The sequence below is a fragment of the Erythrolamprus reginae genome, chromosome 2 (assembly GCF_031021105.1).
Source record: "Erythrolamprus reginae isolate rEryReg1 chromosome 2, rEryReg1.hap1, whole genome shotgun sequence".
Classification (NCBI taxonomy): Eukaryota; Metazoa; Chordata; class Lepidosauria; order Squamata; family Dipsadidae; genus Erythrolamprus; species Erythrolamprus reginae.
Genome location: NC_091951.1, coordinates 30,636,020 through 30,661,486, shown reverse-complemented (window position 1 = coordinate 30,661,486; position 25,467 = coordinate 30,636,020). Strand labels below are relative to the sequence as shown.

Genomic DNA, 25,467 nt, shown 5'->3' with positions numbered 1-25,467 from the left:
AGCCTCCTGAAAATTCAAGGATACAAATTTCAGACACACACACGTTTGAAAATTCAAAACAATGTTCTTTATCACAACAGTCAAAATAAACAAAACACTCTTTTTGTATTGCAAAGAGCACTCTTCCCAACACAATAAGGTAGTCTGTACAATTTCCCTTAAGCAGTTATTAAGTACTTAGCAAGCAGCTGTGGAGAAACTTCACACCCCTTCTTCTTCCAACAAAGGGAGACACACACACACACTGCTCTGCTTTGGTTTCAAAGGTGTGAAAAAGCAACAAAATCCAGCACACAACATTCCTGACGATACTGCAACAGATATTCTTCCACAATGGCCAAACCTACATGCTGCTATTTATAGCAACAGCCCTAATTACTGGAGCCCCACACAAACACAGGTGGCCTCCCTTATTTCCTGTAATATGTTCTTACTTGGTCTCTTCTACGCATAATTCTGCGCTTGCATGGGTCCAAAATGCCATCATCTGAAGCTATAGAAGATAAGGAAGATTGACTGCCTTGGCTATGTGCCAAGCCCTCCTCTGCCAAGTCACTCCCACCTTCTTCTTCGTCCGAGGAAACTAAACTCTGATCTGATTCTGTCGGCAATAACACAGGCCTGTGACATGTTGAATTTTCCCCTGCATCCACTTCCCCATTCCCTAGGGCAGGAGGTGGGCCAGAGCCAACCACAACACTTAAGAACCATTTTCTACTTAAGAGCCCAACCCCGGAAAAATTTCCCAGGAAATGTGAGAGTGGCATGAAGGCCTGGGCAGTTTCCTGCCATTTCCCCTGGGTTTCTCTCTCTGGCACAGTGTATGAGAGGCAGCCTTGCGCCGTGTGTATGGGAGGCACATGCTCCTCCTCGTCACCTCAGAGTCCCTCTTTCTTTTTTTTTAAAGCCTTAAAGTTTTGGATTTTTTTGATTCCCCTCACCTCACCTTCTTCCTTCGTAAGCAACTGTCCTCTTCCTCTTCTTCTTCCTCCTCCCACCCAAATTTTGAACTTTTATTTCTTTCCTAACGGGTTTGCCCACATTATTTGTTTATACATTGATTCCTATGGGAAAAATTGCTTCTACTTAAAGACTTTTCTACTTAAGAACCTGGTCACGGAATGAATTAAGTTCTTAAGTAGAGGTACCACTGTACTCTGTTAACAGGAGAAGAACCAATGGTGGATTTCTACCAATGTGGTCCAATGCACCGCTCCAGTAGTGGCCAGATTGTGCAATTTTGTTGTCACGGCTTCGGTCTGTCTTTGCCAGTCTGTTTGCCCCCCGCCATCATTTTTTTAGAATTTTCTTCAATTTTCGGTTCTCTGAGTATGTGCAGAAAGAAAACCATCGCTCTTGTTATGCCGGGCTATTAACAATTAGCCCCCAGTGAGTTCAGAATAAGTTTCAATCACACACAGTCAAAAGAAATAAAGCAAGTTTATAAAACCATTTTGAAACACAAGCTCCAAGAGGAGTCAAATTACTCTCACCCAAAAGTCCTTGGATGCAGAAGCATGCCAAAACAAAGGAGCAGATAAGACAGCTGTAAATCCACACAGCCACACATGCCAAAAGTCCTCAAAAATTCTTTAACCATGAAATATCCAAAGTTCACTAAAAGTCCTTGAATGCTACGAGCTCTTCACGCTGTAGCAATCTTCTTTCAAAAGTCTCTCTTTCCCAAACGGATAAACGCCCACACTCACACTCCCCAACGCTCGTATTTATCACAAACTCATTAACATAATTACCCCTTGAACAGGTGTGCTCACTTATCTTCTGAGATGCCTGCGCAACTGTTCCCTTCCCGCCACAAGCCTGAACACACGGGCATCCACAAGTGGGCCCTCCTCCAATTCTGATGACTCACTAATTGGAGCACTGACTGGTGGGCTGGCTGCACCCATCTCCCCATATTTTTCCTCTCCCCCACTGTCTGTCCCTGACTGTGAGCCAACTTCACTGTCCGATTCCTCTGGCAACAAAACAGGTCTCTGATAAACCGAGGATTCCCATAAATCAAGATTAAAATTCCCCACTGCAGGAGCTAGCCAGGAGGCAAATACAACATCTCTGAGTATGCGTAGAAGCAAAATTACCCTGGGGCTGTGCGTGCGTGCACTAGCGTAGCGAGCACATATGTGCACAAAATGTTGCAATGCGCACCCAGTAGGAAAAGGTAAGCAACCTGCCCCCTCAGGAGAATGTTTAAAGAAGGAATGAAAATGATTGCAGAATAAAGATCCGGATAAATGAAAGCTCTTTTTAATTTAAAGCAATAATGGGTTGCAGCTAGTGTTGGGCGAACCCAACGAAGTTCGGGTTCGGCGAACTTACCCAAACTTGGTGGCAGAGTTCAGGTAAGTTCGCTGAACCTGAACCTAAACAACAGCAGCGCCGCTGCGGCGTCTTTTTCTGTAAAAATAAACAAGGAGGTGGGAATTCCCCACCTCCTTTTGCTTCCTTTTATTTTTACGGAAAAGAATGCCGCAGCGGCGTTGCAAGCAAAAGGAGGTGGGGAATTCCATGATGGGATTCCGGGGGTGGGGCTTTGATGTCATGGAGACTCTTTCCTCCCCGTTTCGGCCAGCCAGGAAGGAGTCTCCGTGACGTCAAAGCTTCGCCCCCGGAATCCCATTGTGGGATTCCCCACCTCCTTTTGCTTGCAGCGCTGCAAGCAAAAGGCGGTGGGAAATCCCACTATGGGATTCCCCACTCTCCTCCCGGGTGGTGGCACTTCGTGGTGTCCAAGCGAACACCGAACCCGAACTTTTTAAAAAGTTCAGGTTCGGGTTAGGCATGCCGAACACTGCAAAGTTCTGCATGAACCCGAACTTAGCAAGTTCGGTTCGCCCAACACTAGTTGTAGCCGCTGGGGCTGGGATCCGGGTTCCGGTGGCAGAAATTGAGTTGTGCACACACCTCTGTGCCCCTGTTGTGTGCATGCACATGTGCACATGGGATTTGGCTTCTTCCGCATACACAGCAAACAAAATCTAATGCAAAGATGCTCTCACGTATGCGATTTTGCCAATTTTTGGCATTTTTTTGCTTTTGCACATGTGTGGACGCAAAGAAATTGCTGAAAATCATTGTGTGAGATTTTGCTTGCTTTTGATTTTTGGCTTGTGATTGTCTCTTTTGCACACTACGTGGATATTATTTACATCTATGTCAGAGGTGCATTTTGGGAAGATGTGACCAGTTCCGGAGAACTGGTAGCGAAAATTCTGAGTAGTTCAAAGAACCAGTAGCACAAATTTTGAGTAATTCGAAGAAGTGGTAAATATTTATTATGGGCTTTAGTTTTTAGATATTATATTCGAGTTCTTTTATTGCTTTGTACCTTTTTACATTGTATTATTGTCTTGTAAGCCACCCTGAGTCCTTTGGGTTTGGGCAGCATAGAATTTGAGTGAATGAATGAATGAATGAATGTGTCAGGTGAACAATTAAGACATCTGAGAAAATAAATGAACTTCCACGTCTTATTTCTTTAGCGTAGAGTCATATTTACTAACAGAGCCAAATTAGATTCAACATGCTTCATTCCAACTTAAGGTCCCTTAAGATTACATCCAGGTCAAAAGCTCATCTCCCATCCCCACACCCACAAGGGCAAATCATGTGGACAAATCCGATGCAGGGATTTCTAATTCCTTCCTGTGTTCAGTTACTTTGGATACTGCGTGAAGGAATGTGTGCTATGTGGCATATCTCTCACTCCCCTGTGTGTGGGTTTTTTCTTTCTTTCTACCATACTGTGTGAGGCCAGCCTTTGATTCCACATATTAACCTGGGGCCTGACAGAATGAATGAATGAATGAATAAATAAATAAATATGTATATTTACAGTGTCCTTCCCTTGCTACTCCCATCAAGCCACCACCACCAAGCAGCACCACTCCTATTTATTTATTTATTTATTTATTTATTTATTTATTTATTTATTTATTCATTCATTCATTCATTCATTCATTCATTCATTCATTCATTTATTTATTTATTTATTTATTTATTTCCTTCCTTTTATTTATTTATTTCCTTTTATTTATTTATTTATTTCCTTTTATTTGTTTGTTTGTTTATTTGTTTGTTTACTTACTTACTTACTTACTTACTTACTTACTTACTTACTTACTTATTTATTTATTGGATTTGTATGCCGCCCCTCTCCGTAGACTCGGGGCGGCTAACAAAAGTAATAAAACAGCATATAATAATAATCCAATACTAAAAACAGTTAAAAACCCATTATTATAAAAACCAGACATACATACAGACATACCATGCATACAATTGTAAAGGCCTAGGGGGGAAGAGTATCTCAATTCCCCCATGCCTGGCGGCAGAGGTGGGTTTTAAGCAGCTTACGAAAGGCAAAGAGGGTGGGGGCAATTCTAATCTCTGGGGGGGAGTTGGTACCAGAGGGCCGGGGCCGCCACAGAGAAGGCTCTTCCCCTGGGTTCCGCCAAGCAACATTGTTTAGTTGACGGGACCCGGAGAAGGCCCACTCTGTGGCACCTAACTGGTCACTGGGATTCGTGCAGCAGCTACACCCACAGAACCGTAGTAAAAAATTTGAATCCCACCACTGGCTGCATCCCATCACACCACCTAACTTTGTGGCTATTTTTCTGCTTTTGGCCAACCCCCCTCCTCCCCCCACCTTCAAGAGAATGGAGCTCCTCGATTTGAGACTGCAATAACTTACAGCCAAAATTTCTGTCCCCAGGGTGGGGGATCATTATGAAGACATCGACGAGTGATAATCCCTGCCTTCTCTGTGGCGGCCCCGACCCTCTGGAACCAGCTCCCCCGGGAGATTAGTACTGCCCCCACCCTCCTTGCCTTTCGTAAACTTCTTAAGACCCACCTTTGCCGTCAGGCATGGGGGAAATGAGACATCTCCCCTGGGCCTATACAGTTTATACATGGTATGTTTGTGTGTGTGTTTGCTTTGAATAATGGGTTTTTTAGTGTTTTTTAAATTATTAGATTTGTTTTTACATTGTCTTTGTTATTGTTGTGAGCCGCCCCGAGTCTACGGCATATAACTCTAATTAATAATAATAATAATAATAATAATAATAATAATAATAATAAGCACCGGTACATGCTCAGAGAGACTTTTCCCCTCCCCTCATTTGTATTTTTTAAAGTAATATTTTTCCAGCAATTTTATTGCAATTGTGTTTACGGTATAGCTGTACGGCATGTTTATTTTGCCAGCCACAAAGAGCACCGAGGACGCTGTCCCAACCACAGCGAGTTTTATGCTTCGGTTTCGTTTCTTTTTTGCAGGAATGTTAAACTGTGTAAAAAAACCCCCAACAACTGCTATGTGAACCATGAAGGACCGTATCTTTCCAGATTTACGTTTTTCCCCTCCCTCCTCAAATATGAAGTTGCTTTTCTTGGCAAGAAAATGTTCTAGGGCAGAGTCGGGCAGATTCTGGTTTGTGGGCCTAATGTGGTTTGTGAAGCTGTTTTCTCTTGCTTGAGATCCTCTCCCGTTCCCCAAACCCGCCCTCTCGGTTTGGAATATCAAAGCGGTTCATGCCACAACTTTGGAATTAGTGGCAGAAGATGTTTCCAAGTGGAGTTGGTCTGTTGTGAGCATCATCGCCACCAAAGTGGAAATATTATTTTTACCTCAAAGAAACATTTTAGCTGACTTGCAGTTTAGCTTCTCCCAATGGCGGCCTTCTAGATGGGATATAGACTAAACCAGTGATTTTCAACCTTTTTTGAGCCACGGCACATTTTTTACATTTACAAAACCATGGGGCACATTGAGGGGGGGGGGGCGGCTGCTAAAAAAGTTTGGACAAAAAATTCCTCTCTCTTTCTCTCTTCCTCCCTTTCGCTCTATTTCTCTCTCCCTCCCTCTTTCTCTCCCTTCCTCTTTTTTTCTCTCTATCTTCCCATCCCTCTTTCTTTCTCTCTTCCTTCTTTCCTCTTTTTTGCTCTCTTTCTCTCTCCCTCCCTCCCTCCCTCTATGTCTTTCTCTCTTCCTCCCTTTCGCTCTATTTCTCTCTCCCTCCCTCTTTCTCTCCCTTCCTCTTTTTCTCTCTCTATCTTCCCATCCCTCTTTCTTTCTCTCTTCCTTCTTTCCTCTTTTTTGCTCTCTTTCTCTCTCCCTCCCTCCCTCTATGTCTTTCTCTCTCCCACTTTCCCTCCCTCTCTTTCTCTCTCTCTCTTTCTTTCTCTCTCCTCTCTTGCTTTCTTTCTCTCTTGTTCTCTTTCTCTCTCTTTCTTTCTTTCTTTCTCTCTCATTCTTTCTTTCTCTCTCTCTTGATTTCTCTCTCTCTCTCTCTTGCTTTCTTTCTCTCTCTTGTTTTCTTTCTCTCTCTCTTGGTTGCTTGCTTTCTCTCCCTCTTGCTCTTTCTTTCTCTCTCTCTCTTGTTTTCTTTCTCTCTCTGAGCTTCGCGGCACACCTGACCATGTCTCACGGCACACTAGTGTGCCACGGCACACTGGTTGAAAAACACTGGACTAAACAATGTCGTTTGGCGGGCCCCAAAGGAAGAGCCTTCTCTGTGGCGGCCCCAGCCCTCTGGAACCAACTCCCCCCAGGGGCCGGAATGCAGTGGGGTAGCGAAAATGGAGGTCCACCCCAGAGTACCCAATTTGCACTGAAAGGTGTTGAAAGAAAATGCATAAGCCACGCCCACAGGGTGGTAGTAAAATTTTTGATAGCCCTTCACTGGATGGAGATAGATCACCACAGAAATTGTGATTGAGGACTTACAGGTGGTCTTCGAGTTGTAACAGTTCACTTAGTGACCGTACAAAGTTACAACGGCACTGAAAAAAAGGGACTAATGAATATTTTTCACAATTATAACCTTTGCAGCATTCCTGTGGTCATGTGATCAGAATTCAGCCATTTTTTTTAAATTAAAAAAAAAATAAAATTCAGCCATTTTGGCAACTGACTTGTATTATGACAGTTGCAGTGCCCTTGGGTCACACAATTCCCGTTTTGCGACCTCCTGATGAGTAAAATCAATGGGGAAGCCAGATTCACTTAACAACTGGGTTACTAACTTTAACAACAGCAGTGATTCACTTAGCAACGCGGGGCAAGAAAGGTGGTAAAACAGAGAAGAAGTCATTATTTTAATATTAATCTTGCTTAACGTTATATCGCTTGAGCAAGGGCTTGGACTAAATGACCTCTAAAGTCCCTTGAATTTCTGTTATTCTATGTTCTATATCAACAACAGAAAAAATTGGTTCAATTGTGGTCACACGTTGAGGACTCCCTGTCTTCCTTTGCATCCTGTTTTTTTTTTTTACTTGGCTGCATATCTAGAGGTATAACAAGCAGGAAGAGGGAGATTGTGATCCCGCTGTATAGAGTGCTGGTGAGACCACATTTGGAATACTGTGTTCAGTTCTGGAGACCTCACCTACAAAAATATATTGACAAAATTGAACGGGTCCAAAGACGGGCTACAAGAATGGTGGAAGGTCTTAAGCATAAAACGTATCAGGAAAGACTTAATGAACTCAATCTGTATAGTTTGGAGGACAGAAGGGAAAGGGGGGACATGATCGAAGCATTTAAATGTGTTAAAGGGTTAAATAAGGTCCAGGAGGGAAGTGTTTTTAATAGGAAAATGAACACAAGAACAAGGGGACACAATCTGAAGTTAGTTGGGGGAAAAGATCAAAAGCAACATGAGAAAATATTATTTTACTGAAAGAGTAGTAGATGCTTGGAACAAACTTCCAGCAGACGTGGTTCTTCAATCCACAGTAACTGAATTTAAACATGCCTGGGATAAACATAGATCCATCCTAAGATAAAATACAGGAAATAGTATAAGGGCAGACTAGATGGACCATGAGGTCTTTTTCTGTCATCAATCTTCTATGTTTCTACCGTATTCATTTGGCAGTTTCTCCAGTAGGGATTGGGTAGAGCTAGCCCAATGATGGCAAACCAGTGGTGAAATCCTCCAGGTTCTGTCTGTCAGGCACCAACCAGTAGCAGCAGCAGTGCAATACTCCACCTACCTGCCTGGCTGTCAGTTACTTCCTGGTTTTAACTCTCTGAGAATGCGCAAAGCCTTCTGGGCATGTGCAGTGGGTCAAAAATCGGATGTGATGTCAGCGATTAAAATTTTTATTTTATTTTTTTCCTTTCTGGGCTCTGGGTATGTTTTTCCTCTCGCAGTGAAATGAGGTTGAATGTGTATAATTTTAGAAGAGCTGCGTATGTCTGTGTGTGTACATACACATACAGTTTATATAGTAATGTATATTTTTGTGTGGCTGTGTGTAATATGTATGTACCCATATGGCATATATACATAGAATTAAATAGTATAATTTGGATGTTCAGTAATAGTAAATAGCTAGGGACATTGTATCTCTTTTAGGCGAGGAGAGGCCAGGCACCCTAACCCAAACCCAAACTCTTGACATGATTGATGTCAAGTTGGCCACCTTTAAGCCAGTCTCATGACCTTTAAGCCACTCCTGGGCATGATAGTCAAGCCACTCCCACCTGGTCACATGGCCGGCAAGCCACCCCCACAAAACAAGCCACGCCCACCTGGTCACATGGCCAGCAAGCCACACCCACAAAATAAGCCACACCCACAGTGTAGTAGTAAAAAATTCTGCAGCCCTTCACCGGCTAGCCGGTAGATTCAGGAAATACAAATCTGGAGATCTACTATCTTAGGAAAAATTTCTCTTCCATCTCTACCTTTTCAGCCTTGGGAGAGAAGAAAGCTGCCATTATCAGAGCAGAGTGGCAGGATCCTTAGCAGAATCAAGAATTAACAAATGGCAAGAGGAAACAAAATGGAAGTAAACTTTTTTATTGCATCAAAAAGTAGTGCAAAACAGTTATAAGTCATTGTAAGACTCACCTATTTGGTCAAAAGTAGTCTAGATGCATTATGGATTATGAATTCCTAAGTCCTAACCAGCACAGCTAAGCAGATTACTAAAGGGTAGTTCAGTTTTGGGTGCGGGTTGCTGATGTTACACTATTCTGAGACAAGTGCTGCCCGGGGAGATGACTGAAAAGTTTGGTGTGTAAAATTGCAAACCCTGAGAATTTTTGTACATTTTTAAAAATTAGGGCATCAACATTCAGGTTCACCAGAAATAGACAAAAAGACTGTTGGGTTATAAACATTTGAACACGACAGAATGTGGAATCCAGAGATCTGTCCAATCAAACAGAAAGCTGAACGCAGGGTGATAAATTAGGAGAGTGGACAAAGGTGTGTGTGTGTGTCTCCTTTATTTTAGCAATGACACACCCTCATTTGCTTTGGTTAGTTTTTTCCTCCCAAGAAAAAGTGGTGCGGAGTTTTTAAAAGAATTTATTCTCGGAGGGAAAGCACTTCTGATTGTAAATAGTCAATGCGGTGGATGGTGTGAAACAGGGCTTTGGCTGGGAAAAAATAATACTGAATTTGAGACGCATCAGAACAGAAATGATTGTGTAGTAACAATAACTTGGGACAGAATGAAACACTTTAAAAGGAATGGTCGCCAACACTGAGTCAAACTCTACTAAAGGCCTCCCAACTTAGAGACAATTTAATGTCTGGCTGTTTTCTCATTAAAATTGCTTCGGATTGTTTTACCAAATGTCTTGGTAAGACTATACTTGGAATATTGCATTCGGTTTTGGTTGCTACAGTATAAAGATGCAGAGACTCTGGAAACAATGCGGAGAAGAGTAAGAGAGATGATTGGATGGGGTGGAGATTTAAAGAACAGTTGCAGGAATTGGGTACGTCCAATCTGATGAAAAGAAGGGCTAGGAGAGACATGATAGCAGTCTTCCAATATCTAAGGAGCTGCCATAAAGAAGATGGGGTCCCCCTATTCTCCAAAGCACCCAAAGGCAGAACAAGAAGCGGCAAAACTGATCAAGGGATGAACCAGCCTAGAAATAAGGAGAAATTTCCTGACAATTAGAACAATTAACCAGTGGAACTACCTGCCTCCAGAAATTATGGGTGTTCTTCACTGGAGGGTTTTAAGAAAGGTCTGGACAGCCATTTGTATGAAACAGCATAGGGGTTCCTGCTTGATCAGGAGGTTGGACTAGAAGACCTCCAAGGTCCTTTCCAATTCTGTTATTCTGGTTTGATGCCGACAGACTCTTCTTGTGTTTTTAGATTACAAAGTATTAAGGGACTCACAACACAGCATTCAGCTGGGGATGTGAGAGTCATATTCCATATATAAAGAGGTGTAATTTCTGGTGAATCAGGTTAGTCAAAAGTCCCAAGGGGTGATTTGGCTCAGATGCGGCAGCCGTTTATACCGAAGGAGGTGGTGAAAGAGTCAAGCTGAGCACAAGTGTTGCGATACTGGGTGGCTTTGCAACGCCGAGGATCTGGTAGCTGTTCTATCCAGGAATTCTTATCCAGAAGGTACTGGGGGCTGCGGAAAGAAAGAACACTGAGTATATTTATTTATTGGATTTGTATGCCGCCCCTCTCCGTAGACTCGGGGCAGCTAACAACAATGATAAAAAACAACATGTAACAATCCAATTAATAAAACAACTAAAAACCCTTATTATAAAACCAAACATACACACAAACATACCATGCATAACTTGTAATGGCCTAGGGGGAAGGAATATTTTAACTCCCCCATGCCTGGCGGCATAAGTGAGTCTTGAGTAGTTTATGAAAGACAGGGAGGGTGGGGGCAGCTCTAATCTCCGGGGGGAGTTGGTTCCAGAGAGCCGGGGCCGCCATAGAGAAGGCTCTTCCCCTGGGGCCCGCCAAACGACATTGTTTAGTTGACGGGACCCGGAGAAGGCCAACTCTGTGGGACCTTATCGGTTGCTGGGATTTGTGCGGTAGCAGGCGGTTCCGGAGATAATCTGGTCCAATTCCAGATTATACCTTTCTTCTCTTCCTATATCTCTTCTTCTATTCTTTCATTGATATATTTTACAACGAGTATATCCTCTATAACCTTCATTATGTATTTTACTATGTGCATACACACTAAAACCCACATTGTGTAATGGACAAAAATCAATCAATCAATCAATAAGTGACAGGTCTGGCATGACACTCCTTCCCTCAAAAGGGCTGGAGAAGCAGCATTGAGTCCTTGATTATCAGAAACCAGATGATGTGGATGGGACATGTCATCAGAACGGATGGCCATCGTATGCCTTGGCGGTTGCTCTGCAGCAGGGATGTCAAACACAAGGCCTCCAGAGCCCTCTTAGAAAATGTAGGGTGCCGGCCCAGCAGTATCGAGTTCCTACTGGTACGGATAAGGACACTGCATCGCATACAGTTTCGGATTTCTGGCATCCCAGCGGCCGATAAGGTCCCACAGAGTTGGCCTTCTCCGGGTCCTGTCGACTAAACAATGTCGTCTGGAGGGCCCCAGGGGAAGAGCCTTCTCTGTGGCAGCCCCGGCCCTCTGGAATCAATTCCCCCCAGAGATCAGAACTGCCCTCACCCTCCTTGCCTTTCGTAAATTGCTTAAGACCCACCTGTATCACCAGGCATGGGGGAATTGAGACATCTCCCCCGGGCTTATAGAGTTTATGTATGGTATGCTTGTGTTGTATGTTTTTAAATTATTATTATTTATTTATTGGATTTGTATGCCGCCCCTCTCCGCAGACTCGGGGCGGCTAACAACAATGATAAAAACAGCATGTAACAATCCAATTAATAAAACAACTAAAAACCCTTATAATAAAACAGACATACACACAAACATACCATGTATAACTTGTAATGGCCTAGGGGGAAGGAATATCTTAACTCCCCCATGCCTGGTGGCATAAGTGAGTCTTGAGTAGTTTACAAAATGACGGGTTTTTAGATACTTTCTTTTAATATTAGATTTCTTACACTGTATATTGTTTTTATTACTGTTGTGAGCCGCCCCGAGTCTGCGGAGAGGGGCGGCATACAAATCTAATAAATTATTATTATTATTATGATGTGCCATGCGTGTCCCAGTGACATTTTCCTTCTGCGGAAGCAAAATCTTGTGAGAGGATGCGCGTGTGTATGAGATTTCAGTGATTTTTTTGCTTCTGTGCATGTGTGGAAGCAAAAACGATCGCCGAAATCTCTCTCTCTTGTGCGTCCCCTCACAAGGTTTTGCTTCCTGTGCATGTGTAGAAGGAAAATCTTGCTGGGACACACACACATGCCGGAGACATAAACCTGCATGGTAGCAGCAGTAGCAGAAACCACCACTTGCGGCCTACATCACTTCGCCCCAGTTTACCCAATGCAAACATGGCTTTGGCCTGGTCCACCCAATGAAAAGAGGAAACAGATCAGCAGTTTGGGGAGAGGCGTCAATCTGGCCACGCCCACCCAGTTGGCCACACCCCCCACTCAGTCAGCCATGGCCTTCTGCCCCCCCCACCCCGAGGTCAACCATAGGCCTGATGCAGCCCTCAATGAAATTGAGTTTGACACCCCTGATCTACAGTGTTGTGGTTCACCCGAGTGACCTTGAGGTTAACCACAACAAGCGCTCTGAAGACTCTGTGACAGAAACCTTATACCACTGAGATATCCAGCCAAGGGAATTAGAATCTGCTTTTGAGTTGTATCTTATGAAGCCTCCACACACTTTGAGGGCCAAAACTATGAGAGGCATCATAGAATAACATCCATAGTTACTACAACAATAGTCTTCCAGTGCCCCCATTGCAGAAGTGGGTGCCTACCGGTTCGGACCGGTTTTATAGAACTGGTAGTAACTCGGCAGCCTGGGGCGCTGGAACCGGCAGGGATCCAGGTCTGCCACGCCACTAAGCTGGTTTTCTTGGTGGCACCGTAGGCGCCATCTTGTTTCTTGCTTCTGCGTAGGTACAGCTTTATTTAGGTACTGTGGATGTGCACATGTGGTGCGCAATGCACACATGCTTGCACGGTGCGTCCCTGAGCAAGCTGGCAGCAAGAGAATACATAATCTAATAAATAATAATAATAACCCATCCCTGCATCATTGACTAGATTCTGCGCATAGCCACTCTGTGTCCACAAATAACTGCATAACCTTATGTCTTCTTCAAATCTTTCCTTCCTTCCTTCCTTCCTTCCTTCCTTCCTTCCTTCCTTCCTTCCTTCCTTCCTTCCTTCCTTCCTACCTACCTACCTACCTACCTATTTATGACTTTTCTCCCTTCCTTCTTTCTTTCCTTCTTTCTGTCTATTATCTACCTATCTTTCATCTCTATCATCTACATCTGTCCGTCCGTCCATCCATCCATCCATCCATCCATCCATCCATCCATCCATCTATCTTTAAATTATCTATATCTATCATCTTTCTCTGTATCCATCCATCCATCATTGTAGAATTCACCTATCTAGCTAATCTACAGAAGTAAGTAGTCAGAAATGAGTTGTTTTTCTTATTATTACTGCATTTTTCCTTTTCTATTTTTAAGTTATTTTAATTTTTGGTAAATTTGATTTGTCTCATTTCCTTTTATCAATATATAAACATACCCACACAAGAATAATGATACAATAGCAATCTTAATATTATGTAATTAGTTCAAGATTGACACTATTATTATATAATAATACTTAATTTGAAGTTGTGTTGTTGTTGTTGTACTTAAATATGCTCCCTTCTCCACGACCAGACATGTCAAGGCCCTCTAACTGCACCCTTCCGCATATGCTCCTCCTGTCTTTCTAACAACACACTACACGCCAAATTTCCTTTTCTTGTTTCCCAACTTACCGGTCATTTGAATCACGAGTTTCACCATCACGTCCCATCAACAAATATTCTTTTCCCGCAGCTAAACGGGTCTTGCAAGCGGACCGAACCACAAAGCGACGGATCTGGTCAACTTCAATTCTGGAGTCCGAAGCTACAGAGAGAGAGAGAGAGAGAATCTAAGGTTGAAAATCTGGGGGGGGGGGGGAAATATGAAGGCATCTAACAAGGTAGTGTGCTTTTCCACTGGCCCTATTTCTATATGTAGTCCTTGACTTATGACCGTAATTGAGCCCAAAATTTCCGTTGTTAAGCGAGACAGTTGTTAAGTGAGTTTTCCCCCTTTTACAAAATTTCTTGCCACAGCTTTTAAGTCAATCAATTGTCAAGTTAGTAACCCAGTTATGAAGTCAATCTGGCTTCCCCATTGACTTTGCTCATCAGAAAATCACAAAAGGGGATCACATTACACCATCATAAATATAATAATAGTAATAATAATAGTAATAATAATTGTTGTGGTTGGCTCTGGCCCAGCTCCTGCCCCAGGGAATGGGGAGGTGGATGCAGGGGAAAATTCAACATGTCACAGGCCTGTGTTATTGCCGACAGAATCAGTTCAGAGTTTAGTTTCCTCGGACAAAGAAGAAGGTGGGAGTGACTCAGCAGAGGGGGGCTTGGCACACAGCCCAGGCAGTCAATCTCCCTTATCTTCCATTGATTCAGATGATGACGTTTTGGACCCACACAAGCGCAGAATTATGCGTAGAAGAGATCGAGTAAGAACATATTACAGGAGATAAGTGAAGCCACCTGTGTTTGGGTGGGGCTCCAGTAATTAGGGCTGCTGCTATAAGTAGCAGCATGTGGGTTTGGCCATTGTGGAAGAATATCTGATCGCAGTTCGTCAGGAATCCTGTGTTTTCTGGACTTTGTTGCTTTTTCACGCCTTTGAAAACAAAGCAGAGCAACGTGTGTGTGTGTGTGTGTCTCACTTCATTGGAAGAAGAAGGGGTGTGAAGTTTCTTCACAGCTGCTAGCTAAGTACTTAATGACTGCTTAAGGGAAATTGTACAGACTACCAGGTTGTTTTGGGAAGAGTGCTCTTTGCAATGCAAAAAGAGTGCTTTGTTTATTTTGAATTTTGTGATAAAGAACATTGTTTTGAATTTTCAAACGTGTGTGTGTGTGTCTGAAATTTGTACCCTTGAATTTTCGGGAGGCTCCTATCAGAGAGCCCAGCAGAACAAATAATAGTAATAATAATAGTAATAATAATAGTAATAATAATAATAATAATAATAATAATAATAATAATAATAATAATAATAATAATAATTTATTAGATTTGTATGCTGCCTCCTTCGAAGACTCGAAATATGAATCAGTTGCCCACAGTCTGAATTTTGATCACATGACTACGGGGATGTTGCAACGGTCATAAGTAAGAAAAATGATCATGCCACCTTTTTTCAGTGATGCTATAACTTTGCATGGTCACTAAATGAACTGTGGTAAATCAAGGACTACCTGCATATGATTTTTGTGTGGTTTTTCTTCAGAGCTTGCTTTATGCGTGCTGCACTCAGCATCTCTAGTAAAAGTACCTTTTCTCCAAATCTTATGCAATCAAGGGTCGCTCTTTCCTAGGGGGTAAGCCGGGGCCAATCTGATAGTGGGATGGACTTAGATCTCTTGTGGGCGAGAAGGGATTCGAGGCTGATGACATGTTTGACCTCTCCCTTCCATTCAGCCTGATCATCTATAATAGTAACACAGAGGCAACTAAACCCCCGTGAAAAGGGAGGCTACTCACTGAATTGCAGGGGCTCCTTGATTTTAACTTCATAAACCCGGAAGGCGCTTTCTTGGCTCTCGCGCTGCACTTGAACCAGGAACGCTGTGAAGAGAAGACAAAAGCTGTCATACTTTGCCCTACTGATGGTCAGAATTAAGGATTTTTCCAGATCATGAAGTTCAAGTCCCTGAGGCACGAGGATAATAGTTGGCATACACCAATGCTTCTCAATTATCAGGGAAGAAAATTGAAAACAGTTCAAGATATACTGCATTTTTCGGAGTATAAGATGCATCTTTCCTCGTCCTAAAAGAGGCTGAAAATTTGGGTGTGCCTTATACTCTGAATGTAGCTTTTATTAAGCATTTTTTTCCAGCCCTCTCAAGGAGCTAACAAGTGAAGTGATCTCAAAATTGAATGGGTCCAAAGACAGGCTACAAGAATGGTGGAAGGTCTTAAGCATAAAACGTATCAGGAAAGACTTGATGAACTCAATCTGTATAGTCTGGAAGACAGAAGGAAAAGGGGGGACATGATCAAAACATTTAAATATGTCAAAGGGTTAAATAAGGTCCAGGAGGGAAGTGTTTTTAATAGGAAAGTGAACACAAGAACAAGGGGACACAATCTGAAGTTAGTTGGGGGAAAGATCAAAAGCAACATGAGAAAATATTATTTTACTGAAAGAGTAGTAGATCCTTGGAACAAACTTCCAGCAGACGTGGTAGGTAAATCCACAGTAACTGAATTTAAACATGCCTGGGATAAACATATATCCATTCTAAGATAAAATACAGGAAATAGTATAAGGGCAGACTAGATGGACCATGAGGTCTTTTTCTGCCGACAGTCTTCTATGTTTCTAATTATCAGGGAAGAAAATTGAAATCAGTTCAAGTTATACTGTATTTTTCGGAGCATAAAATGCCTCTTTCCCCGCCCTAAAAGAGGCTGAAAATTTGGGTGTGCCTTATACTCTGAATGTAGCTTTTACTAAGCTTTCCCCCCCAGCCCTCTCAAGGAGCTAAGGAGTGAAGTGATCTTCTGTGCTTTGCTAGCTAAGCAGTCTTCCCTTTGCCTGCTTTTTTCATTGTTGCTCCCTCTGACAATCGGCTGTGCTTCTGTGCTTTAGAAGACTTTTTTCAGCCCTAAGGAGGTGCTAACCAGTGAAGCAATTTCCATGCTTTGCTACAAAGCAATCTTCCCCTTTTCTCATTTTTTGGCTCTCTAAAGAGAGAGAGAAGTGTTTTAGAAACTTGTTTTTTAATTCCAAACCAGGGGATAAAAAGCAAGCACGCCTGCTCAAAACAGCAAATTAATGTACTGAAACTGACCAGACTAAGGACTAATCAGATGAATATCTGGCAAGCACATTATTTTCCCCCTATTTTCCTCCCCCCAAATGAACATGCATCTTATACTCAGGTGTGTCTTATACTCTGAAAATTATGGTACAGTTCACAGAGGGTGGAGGCTCCCAGGACTGATCCCAGCTCTTACCATAATGCACACGGGGGCTGTAACATGCAAAGTTCATCCGATTCTCTTCTGTGATCTTATCCTCCAGCATATGCTTCAAACGTGGGCAAGCACCTGTTTGGTAGAAGAAATATGGTCCGATTCCTGGGTACCTCTTTGATCAAAGGGGAATGAATCTAGCATCTAACATTCTAACTGCAAGATGGCTGAGATACCAATCTGATTTCTTTAGAAAGGAACATGGGAGTTTAGGTAGTTGTCTTATTGGTTAAAGAATGGAGAAAGTGGACAAATGCGTTATTTTCACATCCTCAAAGAACCAAAAGAGTAGTTATTTTGGCATCAACCATCAGAAATTTTACACTAACGACCTGTGTTTCCCCCAAAATAAGACCCTGTCTTATATTTATCTGAACCCTGAAATAAGCACTTGGCCTTATTGCCATGCACTAAAAAACTTGGTTGGGCTTATTATCAGGGGATGTCTTATTTTGGGGGAATCAGGGAGGCATGGGGGAATTGAGACTTTCCCTTCCCCTTTGGCTTATAAAATTTATGCATGGTATGTCAGTATGTATGATTGGTTTCTTAAATTGGGTTTTTAAAAATTAACTTAAAAATTAGATTTGTTTACATTGTATTATTATTGCTGTTAGCCGCCCCGAGTCTACGGAGAGGGGCAGCATACAAATCTGATTAATAAATAAATAAATAAATAAATTAATTAATTAATTAATTAACTGTGGGTCCCTGGAGCAAACAAAGTGGCTATGGATATTTTAAGACTGGGGGTGGCAGTTGTGATGCAGACATATAGCAGATGTTGGCTAGAGCATTTCTACCAGTGCATAAACCTATGATTAGGTTCCAAAAAACCCACAGTTGTATTAAAGGTGTACAGCCACAGGGTTGGAGGACTGTATTATAAGAAGAACAGCCTCACTGCTGGGTTTGGCAATTACTAGAAAGGCTCACAATTATTTTGATTCCTCCTTCCTCAGTTAGTTCATTAAGTCACCTTCAAGAATCATTAGTGGGTTCTAAAACCCGTTGCTACCGGTTTGCGTGTGCGAGCAACTTACATGCAGTGCCACTTCTGCACATGGGCAGGTGGGCAGAGACTCCCACTGCCATTGCTACTGGTTCAGAGAACCAGGTTGAACCAGGAGCAACCCATCGCTGTCAAGAATGTATTCCTGATTGAAAGAAAAAGCATTGGGCAATGCTTTGTCTAGCCACTAGGTGGTTCCAAGTGGAATGGGTCAAGTTGCCATTGTCTACTTGCTGTGCCCAACTCAACACTGGGGAATTCTGGGAGTTGAAGTCCAAATATCTTCAAGTTGACAAGGTTGGGAAACACTGATCTAAAGTCCAGGTAAGCTTACCTTCAGCACACTGGCAGACGTCCTCTGAACACAATGCGGACACGTACTGTGGCTTATTGGGAGCACCGTAGAAGATGCTGCAGCGTTGGTCTACAAGAGGGAGAGTGGAATAGTCAGAGGGACATAATGCATGGAGTCCGCAACATTAGAATCGCAATTGAGCCCAAAATATGTTACAGTACTTTTGGTTTTGTCCAAACAGCACAGTCTTGGAACATTTTATTTTATTTTATTTATTTATTGATTGATTTTGTCCATTACACAATAAGGGTTATATTGGGTATACATATAGTAACTACATAATGAAGGCTATAGAGGATATACTCATAGAGAAATATATCTAAGAAAGAAGAGAAGAGAAGAAATAGGAATAAAATATATCAGTGAAAAAATAGAATACAGGAAAAAAAGAAAGGTATAGGAGATATAGGAGAGCAATAGGACAGGGGACGGAAGGCACTCTAGTGCACTTGTACTCGTCCCTTACTGACCTCTTAGGAATCTGGATAGGTCAACCGTGGATAATCTAAGTGTGAAGTGTTGGGGGTTTGGGGATGACACTGTGGAGTCCAGTAATGAGTTCTACGCTTCGACAACTCGGTTACTGAAGTCATATTTTTTACAGTCAAGTTTGGAGCGGTTAATATTAAGTTTAAATCTGTTGTGTGCTCTTGTGTTGTTGTGGTTGAAGCTGAAGTAGTCACCGACAGGCAGGACGTTGCAGCATATAATCTTGTGGGCAATACTTAGATATGTTTAAGGTGTCTTAGTTCTAAGCTTTCTAGGCCCAGGATTGAAAGTCTAGCCTCGTAGGGTATTCTGTTTCAAGTGGAAGAGTGAAGGGCTCTTCTGGTGAAGTATCTTTGGACATTTTCAAGGGTGTTAATGTCTGAGATGTGATATGGGTTCCAAACAGATGAGCTGTAATTTCATGCTGCAATTTCTAGCATGTATACATTATTGAAACAGCGACATCTTTGCTAGCTTGGGTATGTTGTGAGAATGGATTACGGTCAGATTCTGAAAGATCTCCTGTATGGTGAATTAATGCAGGGAAAGCGCCCAAGAGGGAGACCACAACTGTGATATAAGGATATCTGTAAGAGGCATAGGCCTTGGGATATTAACAGCTGGGAAACCTTGACCTCTGATTGTTCAGCTTGGAGGCTACAGAAGGTCTTAAGCATAAAACGTATCAGGAAAGACTTAATGAACTCAATCTGTATAGTTTGGAGGACAGAAGGAAAAGGGGGGACGGACATGATCACATTTAAATATGTTAAAGGGTTAAATAAGGTTCAGGAGGGAACCTTATTTAACCCTTTAACATATTTAAATGTTTCAATCATGTCCCCCCTTTTCCTTCTGTCCTCCAGACTATACAGATTGAGTTCATGAAGTCTTTCCTGATATGTTTTATGCTTAAGACCTTCCACCATTCTTGTAGCCTGTCTTTGGACCCGTTCAATTTTGTCAATATCTTTTTGCAGGTGAGGTCTCCAGAACAGAACACAGTATTCCAAATGTGGTCTCACCAGCGCTCTATACAGCGGGATGACACACCAGTTGTGCCCCACCAGAAACGGGTCTTTTTAAAAACGCATCCCACCAGCTCCCTCTCCTTCTCCTTAACTATTGTTTGCTTCAACTTACTGGGTTCGTAGAAGTCGTAGATGGTGGCGCTGGCTGGTTGCAGTTTTCCCACAGATACGACTTGTTTAGCCCTGAAAGAGATACACTCACGACCGGATTGTGGTGCCTGGAAACACAGAAAAATATTTAAACTTAAATTGTTATATTCTAACTTTCTTCAGTGATCAGGAGTCTCCAACCTTGGCAACTTTAAGACTTGTGGACTTCAACTCCCAGAGTTCCTCAGCCAGCAAAGCTTGAGTTGAAGTCCCCAAGTCTTAAAGTTGCCAAGGTTGGAGACCCCTGATCTAGGAGGCAATCCTCCATCTGGCAGCAAATCAGACGATCCATGTACAGGCAGTCCTTGACATATAACAGTTCATTTAGTGGCCGTTCAAAGTAACAATGGAAAATTTTTAGAATGTGCTGAGCTCTATATGATGACGAGGCAGTTAAATAATCAAGAAGAATCGGAATTTTACAATATTTGGCAGATGGTATGCATTTGGTGGGATAAATTAAAAAACACATAAGGCTGTTGAAATATTAGTATAAAATATAAAAATAAAATAAGGTAAAATTTAATAGAAAAAGTAAATTAGATCGGGATGTTTCATAATACAATGTAATATTTTCTTTTTATTTTGATTTAACTTACAATTAAGTTCTTTATATTCTTTAACATATTACTAGATGTGTTTTTTACATAGTGAGTTGTAACAGATATTCTTTCTATTTTGATTTAACTCATAATTTAATATATTACTAGATGTGATTTCTATATACCGAGTTGTTACAGATATTCTTATACATTCTCTGGATTGATCTAAACAATAATAAGTTCTTTCTTTTTTCTGTACAACAAATACTTCTATCTTGAGCGGAGCGATTGTAGCTCCTTTTTATGTTATATGTTGTGTTTGTAATGTTTGTCTTCTGAAAAATAATAAAAAAATTAAAAAAAAAACACAAAGTAACAATGGCACTCACTGAAAAAAAAAGTGACTAAGGGCCATTTTTCACACTTATGGCCATACCCCCATGGTCACATGATCAAAATTTGGATGCTTGGCAATTGACCGACTCATAGTTATGACGGCTGCAGTGTCCTGGGATCACGGGATCACGGGATCCCTTTTTGCGACCTTCTGACAAGCAAAGTCAATCGGGAAGCCAGATTCGCTTAGCAACCATGTTACTAACTTAACAATTGTGGTGATTCGCTTAACAACTGTGGCAAGAAAAGTCGTAATATGGGGTTACGTCCACTTAATTGATGTTTCACTTAGCAACACACATTTTGGACTCTATTGTGGTCGTAAGTCAAGGACAAACTTGTAGTATGCAGTTCAGCTCCCTCCAATTGGCCAGACTAGTGTTGGCTATAATTCCAGTTATTTCCAGACTGCATAAACAAGAACTGTGCTGGCTGAGGATGATAGGATGTATAGTCCATCACGGGCGGGATGGGGTGGGGGGGCTGTTGGAGAAGGTACATGAAGCCAGGCATCAATTCAAACATTGATTTGAAGCAGTGAATTAAGATTAGTTTCAGAAAGAACGTCACAAGGAAGATCAAAATTAATGTTTTTAATAGGAAAGTGAACACAAGAACAAAGGGACACAATCTGAAATTAGTTGGGGGAAAGATCAAAAGCAACATGAGAAAATATTATTTCACTGAAAGAGTAGTAGATCCTTGGAATAAAGAAAATATTATTTTACTGAAAGAATAGTAGATCCTTGGAATAAACTTCCAGCAGACGTGGTTGGTAAATCCACAGTAACTGAATTTAAACATGTCTGGGATAAACATAGATCCATCCTAAGATAAAACACAGGAAATAGTATAAGGGCAGACTAGATGGACCATGAGGTCTTTTTCTGCCGTCAGTCTTCTATGTTTCTATGTTTCTAAGACTCCAGCCTTTGGAAGGAATTACATTATCTAAAAAGGCAGTTGTCAGTGGCATGTAGGTAGTCCTCAACTTACAATTACAATTGGAATAGAAGTTCTGTTGCTAAGCCATGCAGCCATTAAGCGAGTCGTGCCTAGTTTTATACTTTTCAGCTGCAGTTGTTAAGCAAATTGCGGTGTGGTTATGTGAATCTGGCTATTGACTTTGCTTGTGAGAAGCCCCCCCTTTCCCAGGAAAGTCACAAATGACAATCATGGATGCCGTAATTGTCATAAATACATGGTTGCCATGCACCTGAAGTTTTCATTGTGTGACTGCAAGAGATGCTATAATAGTTGTTACGTGTGAGGACCAATCATTACGTCCCTGTTACCACGATTGTCATAACTTTGAACAGTTGTTAAATGAATGGCCATAAGTTGAGGACTACCTGTGGTTTTTTAGCTTCCCTTCCCACACAGATGTGAAGAAGTACCATCTGCTATCAGCAGATGAGAGTCTCTACCAGTGATGCCAAAAGGGTGTGTGTGTGTGTGTGTTAGCGCGCATTCTCATGTGCCCACACCCATTCCCTTCCCTCCCACCCATGCGCCACCCCGCACTGTCCCCTGTGCTTGTGCACAATGCTCACACCCCCGCTCATGCTTACAGGCTTCACTAAAACCTGGAATGGTGAAAAAAAACGGCACATGGGCAAAGTGTTGGTTATGACCTATAAAGCCCTTCATGGCACCGGACCAGAATATCTCCGGGACCGCCTTCTGCCGCACAAATCCCAGCGACCAGTTAGGTCCCACAGAGTTGGCCTTCTCCGGATCCCGTCAACTAAACAATGTCGTTTGGCGGGACCCAGGGGAAGAGCCTTCTCTGTGGCGGCCCCAACCCTTTGGAACCAACTCCCCCCAGATATCAGAGTTGCCCCCACCCTCCTAGCCTTTCGTAAGCTCCTTAAAACCCACCTCTGTCGTCAGGCATGGGGGGATTGACATTTTCCCTCCCCCTAGGCTTATAAAATTTATGTATGGTATGCTAGTATGTATGATTGGTTTCTAAATTGGGGTTTTATAAATTAATTAAATATTAGATTTGTTACATTGTATCATTATTGCTGTGAGCCGCCCCGAGTCTGCGGAGAGGGGCGGCACACAAATCTGATAAATAAGTAAATAAATAAACAAACAAACAAACAAACAAACAAACAAACAAACCGGAAGTTTGGAAAAACGTACTCCCGGTTTGCCCGTTCTGCTGTTTTTCACACTCTGGAGGCTTCAAGGAAGCTTCCTGAAGCCCCAGAGTAGGAAAAACAACACAACGGGCATACCGGAAGTCCATTTTTCAGAACTTCCGGTTTGCCCGTGTGCCGTTTTTTTCCCCATCCCAGGTTTTAGTTAATTTTGGAAAAATTGAAACAAGAGAATTTGATTTAAGCTTTGCAAGCCAGATGGCAAAGATGAGAAATGGTGGTAGCACTATATAATGATATAACGCAAAATTTACTTATTGTTTAGACTTAAACATATAGAACTTTATTTTACGATGTAGGTGATATATTATGAATAGTTTCTTTTATTAAAGATACATATATATATAGAGAGAAATTTTAAATAGCTATATGATATAAGATTAAAATTTAGATAAAAGAGATTTTATTATTCTTTACATTGTTGTAACCTTTAGTAGTAAGATGGTGAAGGAAAATTTTTAATTTAGAATTTTAAGAATTGTTAATAATGTATAAAATTAACAGAAAATTTTACACGGGGAGAGATAAGAGCCTCCATTGAACGAGTAATGAGAAAAGAACAGTTTGTATATGATTGATTTTGAGCATTGTTGTTATGTTTATAACTATATATAGTTTTATTTCATGGTGGAGAAAAATACAAATCTTATACAGAAAAAAGTGAAAAAATGGCACACGGGCAAACCGGAAGTTTGGAAAAATGGACTTCCGGTTTGCCCTTTCTGCTGTTTTTCACACCCCGGATTAGGAAAAACAACACAGCGGGCAAACCGGAAGTCCGTTTTTCCGAACTTCCAGTTTGCCTGTTGGGCCGTTTTTTACACTCTGGGGATTCAGGAAGCTTCCTTGAAGCCTCAGGAAGGCAAAGCGGCCTTCCCCAAGGCCAAAAATCAGCTGGCCAGTGAACACATGATTCATGTGACCTCTGATATGGCTCTGTGCGCCACCTGTGGCACGCATTCCATAGGTTCACCATCACTGGTTGTTTGCTTGCAGATATCTCATTGCCCAATGAATGATATTCCTTAGTTGGGTAATGGAACCTCTTCAAGCAAACCAAGCTCTGAAACCATCAAGGACTCCACAGTCCATCTGAACATGTCAATAAAATTACGCCTTTCTCCAACTGTCGTCTAATGACTCCCTAATCCTGTGTGGTGTAGAGTCAGGGCAATTGGATGGAGCTGAGTGTTTCCTAACCAGATGCTCTTCCTCTTGCCAATGTGGAATTTTGCAGGAGATACAGTATATTTTCATGGTGCCCAGAGAGAGAGAAATATCAGTCTGTAGGTAGGATCGAACTCATAGCCTCTTAATTGTGAGGCGAGAGCTCCACCTCTAGGCCACTGCATCACTCTGCCTTGCCTTCTCCAACCATCCCTCTGAATATATATAGATATAGACCGACACAGACTTCAGAGGATAATCAGAACTGCAGAAAAAACAATTGCTGCCAACCTGCCTTCCATTGAGGACGTGTATACTACAGGAGTCAAAAAGAGGGTGGGGAAAATATTTACTGACCCCTCACATCCTGGACACAAACTGCTACAACTCCCATCCTCAAAACGTTGCTAAACAGCACTGACAACTAAACATCCAAGACAACTAGACACAAGAACAGTTTTTCCCCGAACGCCATCACTCTGCTAAACAAATAATTCCCTTAACACTGTCAGACTTTTTACTAAATCTGCACTTCTACTAGTTTTTTTCCCTCCTCATCATTCCTATCATCCTTTTCCTCCCACTTAGGACTATATGACTGTAACTTGTTGTCTGTATCCTAAGATTTTTATTAATATTGATTGTTTCTTCATTGCTTATTTGACCCCTATGACAATCATTAAGTGTTGTACCTCATGATTCTTGACAAATGTATCTTATTCTTTTATGTACGTTGAGAGCATATGCACCAAGACAAATTCCTTGTGTGTCCAATCACACTTGGCCAATAAAATTCTATTCTATTCTATATAGAATTAGATATATTGGAGAAAATCCTCTTACCTGGTCAAAGTACAGGATCAGTCGTTGTCCTTGAGTCTCCCAGTGGTTGATGTATTGGTCAGGGACCTCTTGCAGCTGGAGAGAAGGGAGGAATGGAAAAGCCATAAAGGATAGATCAAGCGAGCAGATCTCCCAAGCACAACAAGGAATGTTCTTTCTGGGCCAACTCAGGAAGTTCAAACTGCCCAAGGAGTTGCTGATACAGTTCTACAGAGGAATCATTGAGTCTCTCATCTGCACTTCTATAATTGTCTGGTTTGGTTCAGCAGTCCAACA

At 41.9% G+C, this 25,467-nt stretch overlaps 1 protein-coding gene across 1 annotated transcript in view; it reads right to left on the bottom strand.

The window, feature by feature from the left end:
• Positions 1 to 8,827: 8,827 nt before the first annotated feature.
• Positions 8,828 to 25,467, bottom strand: part of LOC139163096 (complement C4-B-like) — a 129,419-nt gene continuing 112,779 nt past the window's right edge. Inside the window, exons 35-41 of the mRNA XM_070744036.1 lie at positions 25,192 to 25,266; positions 20,038 to 20,143; positions 18,385 to 18,474; positions 17,021 to 17,113; positions 15,539 to 15,622; positions 13,744 to 13,876; positions 8,828 to 10,431 (exon numbers count right to left, since the gene is read on the bottom strand). Coding sequence (XP_070600137.1) covers positions 10,290 to 10,431; positions 13,744 to 13,876; positions 15,539 to 15,622; positions 17,021 to 17,113; positions 18,385 to 18,474; positions 20,038 to 20,143; positions 25,192 to 25,266 — 723 coding nt within the window. The 3' untranslated portion in view covers positions 8,828 to 10,289. The remainder of the gene's footprint in view (positions 10,432 to 13,743; positions 13,877 to 15,538; positions 15,623 to 17,020; positions 17,114 to 18,384; positions 18,475 to 20,037; positions 20,144 to 25,191; positions 25,267 to 25,467) is intronic.